This window comes from Ceratotherium simum, chromosome 4, assembly GCF_057802395.1.
Source record: "Ceratotherium simum simum isolate JZ-2026a chromosome 4, ASM5780239v1, whole genome shotgun sequence".
NCBI classification, from domain to species: Eukaryota; Metazoa; Chordata; class Mammalia; order Perissodactyla; family Rhinocerotidae; genus Ceratotherium; species Ceratotherium simum.
The window spans coordinates 2632040-2637097 of NC_141903.1; the positions used below are offsets into that span (position 1 = coordinate 2632040).

The following is a 5058-nucleotide window of genomic DNA, read 5'->3' on the forward strand; positions in this document are numbered from 1 at the left end:
TGAAGGGGCTCTGGTGAGCAATGATTGGATGGGCCCGCAGGGGTGAGGAGGAGGTCACTCCGCCCAGGCTCAGGGAGAAAGAGGTGGTGTGAGATTGCAAGCTGGGCAAGTACGCAGCTGAGGGCAAAGGGAGAGAACGCATCCCTGGGAGAAGGGGCAGGAGGAGAAAAGTAGAGACAAACACAGAAAGAGTATGAGGACAAGACAGAGGGAATGAGATGACACTAAGGCGAAGGAATGAGAATTAAGAAGAAGGAATGACAGTGCAAGACAGAGATCTCTATCTCTGTCTCCATCTACGCAGAGACTCTCGGAGAGGTGTGAACAGAGGGAGAAGGAGTGAGACAACAGGCAGAGAGGGGAACAACAGAAAGAGAGAACCAGAGACTCGGGGACTCAGGAGGCTGGACTGTCTTTGGTCTTTGTTGTTAGCCATGGAAGCAGAAGGGAGGAGTGGGCAGGGTAGGCAAAGGAGGGGGCGAGTTTGCAGCAGCCTCTGGCCTGAGAGCTACACAGCCGCTGGGACTGTGACCTCCATGGTGGGTGAGTGAACCTCTGGGGTGGGCCTGAGGAGTCTCCGTGCCCAGGCTCCTGCGGGGCAATGGTTCCATGAGGAAAGTGAAGAGAAGAAGTGAAAACCAGAATCCTAGAATGTTAAACCATGGGAAGCTTAGAAAGTTGGGGCGGTTACACTGTCTTTGCTGTACAGGCAGGACCTGTGGCCCCGGCATTGACAGACTGTGGAAGGGCACACACCTGCTGAGGCAGAGGCAAGGCTAAAATCCGTCTTCACTCCTGACCTGGGAGTTCACCCACTGCACTGCCTTCTCTGCGGGAGGGAGCTGGAGGGCCAGGGCTTTGGATCTGAGGAGAGCAGGAGACCCGCTGCTCAGCACACGTGTGTCCCTAAGGTGGACAGTGAGCACTGGTGGGGACCACACCCCTGGGTCCCCATGGGGATGGGTGCCTCAGCTCCAGACATCCCCTTTTCTCATTATGTGCCTTCCAGGTGTTTCCTTTCCCTCCCTGTTCTCTTCCCCGGCTGGCTCTCAGACTAATTAGTGTGAGGCTTAGTGAGTCTGTGGGGAGAAGAGGCAAGCCTTTCCCACGAGCTCAGGTTCCTGCAGCCTGGTGGCCAGGCCAGGGCCTGGATAGGGGAGAAGACGAAATGTATGTGAGGGGAGGGTGTATCTGTGCAGAAGAGGGGGAACTGTTTCATCTTCCCAGGTGAAGGGTGTAGGAGGATGGGAACTGTATAAAGGAGATGTAAGTTGAATGTGAGCCATGAGAGCAGGGAACAAGTAATGGGGGTCTTAGAGACCTGGACAGTTTGTTAGGGTGTAGAGCAAACAGGAGATCCACAGGGTGAGAGCCAGGAGGGTGGTATGTGTGCTCAGGGAGGTAAGGGGCACGTTACCTGGGGATGTGTCTGGGAAGTGTAACGGGAGGGGGCATACAGTGGAGAAGTGAGGCAGACAGAGCTGAGGGCCCAGGATGTGAAGTGAGTCTGAGGGGCGTACCTTATGTGGAGGGCATAGCCTGGGTCGGGGGACTCAGGTGCGGCAGGGCTGAAGCTAGTTGTGAAGGCTGAAGGATTTCTGGTCAGGCAGAGCGTGTGAGCAGCACAGGGGGCACTAAGTAGAATCTGGCGGACCAGCATATGTGGTCCAGGGGTGGATGCGCGGGTCCACTCAGCAGCAACCTCTCCCCTCCTCTCCCTCCTCACCCCTCCTCAGACATGAGCACTCGGCCCTACAGGAACCTCTCTGGTATAGGGATGGGGAGACCAAGGCTTTCCCCGCAAGGAGGACAGAGGGGTCGCTCGCACTCCCGGCGCCGCCACCGCACCACCTTCAGCCCAGCGCAGCTGGAACAGCTGGAGTCAGCCTTTGGAAGGAACCAGTACCCTGACATTTGGGCCCGAGAGGGCCTTGCCCGGGACACAGGCCTCAGCGAGGCCAGAATCCAGGTGATGCCCCAGGATCCCCTCTTCCTCTGGGGAGAAATGCAGATTCAGTGCTCGGGAACTCCTGGAGCATAAATTCTCCTGGGCGCTCTGACCTTAACCTAAATGCTCACCTGAATACAGCCTGGTCCACCAGTCCACCAGTAAACATAACCTCATCTGCATTAGGAATGTCACTGGAGTTTAACCTTAGCGCTAACCTAATCTAACCTGAACTTCAACACCTACCCCAACATTAACAGTGATGTGACTTCCAACAGAAATTCAATTCTAACTGTTCATGTACATAAGTAACCTTGTCCCTAACCATGGTCTTGAAACCAAACCAGCCCAATGCTCCTTCAATCCTAACCCTAGAGTTAATTAATCTTAAGCACAAACCCTATCATAAATCCAACCCTGTCTATAACAGTTAAACTCCTCCATAGTCTTAATCTCTAATAACCCTACCGGAAATTTCCCATTCTCTCGGGAGGGAAAATGCCACATGTCATATTTATCTCTTTCTGTTGGAAGTTGACATTTCTTACTCACCTGAAGTTGTAGTAGGGAAAATTTAGGGGCAGGTTGGGGTTAATGTTGTGTTTCTCCCTTTGTCAGTAGGTCCAGCTCAGCCACGGCTCTGGAATTGCTTTGTTTCCTCTGGCGATGTGGGAGAGGCCTATGCCCTATACCTGTACATTCTGTCACTGGGGGAGGGGACTGCATGTGACAATGCTACCTATTTGAGACAGGGGCTCTGATGTGGCTATTCTCCCCCCTCCTCAGGTCTGGTTCCAGAACCGCAGAGCTAAGCAGCGGAAGCAAGAGCGGTCACTGCTCCAGCCACTGGCCCATCTGTCCCCTGCCACCTTCTCTGGTTTCTTGCCGGAGTCCCCTGCTTGTCCCTACTCCTACCCAACACCACCTCCACCAGTGACCTGCTTCCCTCACCCCTACAACCATGCCCTTCCCGCTCAGCCCTCCGCAGGGGGTTCCTTTGCTCGACCCCACCAGTCTGAAGACTGGTGCCCCTCCTTGCACCCAAACCCCGCTGGTCATCTGCCCTGCCCCCCACCCCCACCCATGCTTTCCCTCAGCCTTGAGCCACCAAAGTCCTGGAACTAAGGTCAAACAAATGCTGATAAGGTAATTCCTTAGCCTATAGCCCTCATGAAACACAGAAAACTGGGTGGCTTCCTTTCCTTTTAAGGGTGAAGTAGAAATATGGTGAGAGGCAGCTCAGAGATTGGGAATTTAAGAATGGGAGATCATGATGAAGGCTCACTGGGGTGATTAATGGAGAGAATTTGGGAAGGTGAACTACTGGAATATGTATGTAAAAAGCCTCCATGGAGGCGACTGGTGGAAGGGTGGTAGTAATGGAAACAGTTGTTGCCCCTGCTGAGTGGAAATGGTTGAAGGAGATGGAGCTTGCAGGGCTTCGTTCATTGAGATCACAGTTGAAGATCTCCATCCCAGCTGTTTCTAGCTAATTTCCATAAAGCTCCTGATTTCATCCATGTTTTCTTCATTAGATTTAAAGTCTCCCTGTACATCCTTTCCCTATCGCCCACCCCACCACCCAAATCCATCATTAACTTTTGTTCATTCTGTCCTAGAAATCGCACTTGAATTATTCCTCTCCTTTCCATTCCAGCAGACACTTGCTTTTTCTGGTCCCATATTTTCTAACTAATCCTCCTCATTAGATCCCTTAGCTCTAGTCTTTCCTACTTCCAACAGACCTTGCAAATCTGATCATCAAAGAATGGCTCTCCAATGTCTTATAAAAAATAAATAAATAAGATCTGATTAGCTTGACCTGTAAGAGTCTTCAACATTACCTTCAACCTAACTTTTAAGTTGACTGTATGTTTTAACATATGTGGCTTCTGATAAAAAAGAAACAATTTGATTTAGGGCAAACTTTTCTAAGAGCAAACCATGAGTCTTGAGGCTCATAAGAGGTAATTTCCAGAAAAGAACCTGCTGTGAAGTGCGTTGGTCTAAGCCCTGCCAACAGAAACATGATGCAGCCTAGTTGGTGGCACCATTTTTATATCATATTGCTTATAATGTACTTATTTTACTCATAATTTACTTATTTATATATAGGCCTACCTCACTTATTGGCAGGTCCATAGCAGAATTCTGAGTAAACAAGCCTCTAGTGATGGATACTCACGTTGTTTGCAGTTTTTTAATATATATTATTAAAAAGTCTGGAATTGAAAGCTCTGTTACATATTTGCACTCCCTTCTAATTATCTCCTTGGGCAACTGCCTTCCAGGAAGATCACACCAGTATGCATGCCCCCAAAAGTACCTAAATGTCAGCTTCAGCACATCCTTGTTGACTTTTACCATTCACAATTTGTTATCTAAGAGTGATGTCTCCTTGTTGCTTATTTTTAAGTTTTCATTTAATCGATTGCTAGTGAGAGTTAAAATAGTTTCATGTTTATTGGCAATTTACATTTTTTCTTTTCTGCATTGCTTCTCTGAGTTATTCGTGTATTTGTGTATTGATACAGTCATCTTTTATTAGTGCTTGAGAGCTGTCTGGTATTAGGGATATGAATACCTGTTCCATATGTTGCAACTATTTTTCACCATTTATTTGTTTTTTAGCCTATCTCAACAAGGGCTTCCTGAGAGAATTAAGCCCTAACGCTGTAGGTACCTATTGTATGCAATGAATTAACTTCTATTTTAAGCATCTAGAATGGTACCAGTTACATAGAATTGGTGGAATTGAGAAAGTAGTCACTCAATTCATTTTCTATAGTTGGGATGAGGAACCCCAGGTGAGAAATCTCCCTTTGTTTTTACTGGTTTCACCCATGTGTTCTTCATTAGTTGGATCAAAATGTCATACCTTGAATCATCTAAATTTATTTTAGTATGAGCAGTAAAATAGGCACGAAATTTCCCCTCAATCAGCTAGTTTTTCCAATATAATTTATTTAATAGTCTCACACTGCCCCATTGATTTGTAAAATTATATTTTTTCATATACCAAATTCTCATATATACACAGGACAGTTGTAGACTCCTAATTCTTTTCCTTCAATTAGCTTCTCTATTCTGGTACCAGTATCAGTGTTTTA

The 5058-nt window shown here is 47.9% G+C and overlaps 1 protein-coding gene across 1 annotated transcript; it reads left to right on the top strand.

Moving 5' to 3' along the window:
* The first annotated feature begins 434 nt into the window (after positions 1-434).
* On the top strand, positions 435-3786 carry PROP1 (PROP paired-like homeobox 1). Its single transcript, XM_087430281.1, has 3 exons — positions 435-543; positions 1737-1969; positions 2735-3786. Exons 1-3 carry the CDS (start codon positions 435-437, stop codon positions 3071-3073), a joined length of 681 nt encoding a protein of 226 aa, XP_087286407.1. The 3' UTR covers positions 3074-3786.
* Positions 3787-5058: the final 1272 nt, after the last annotated feature.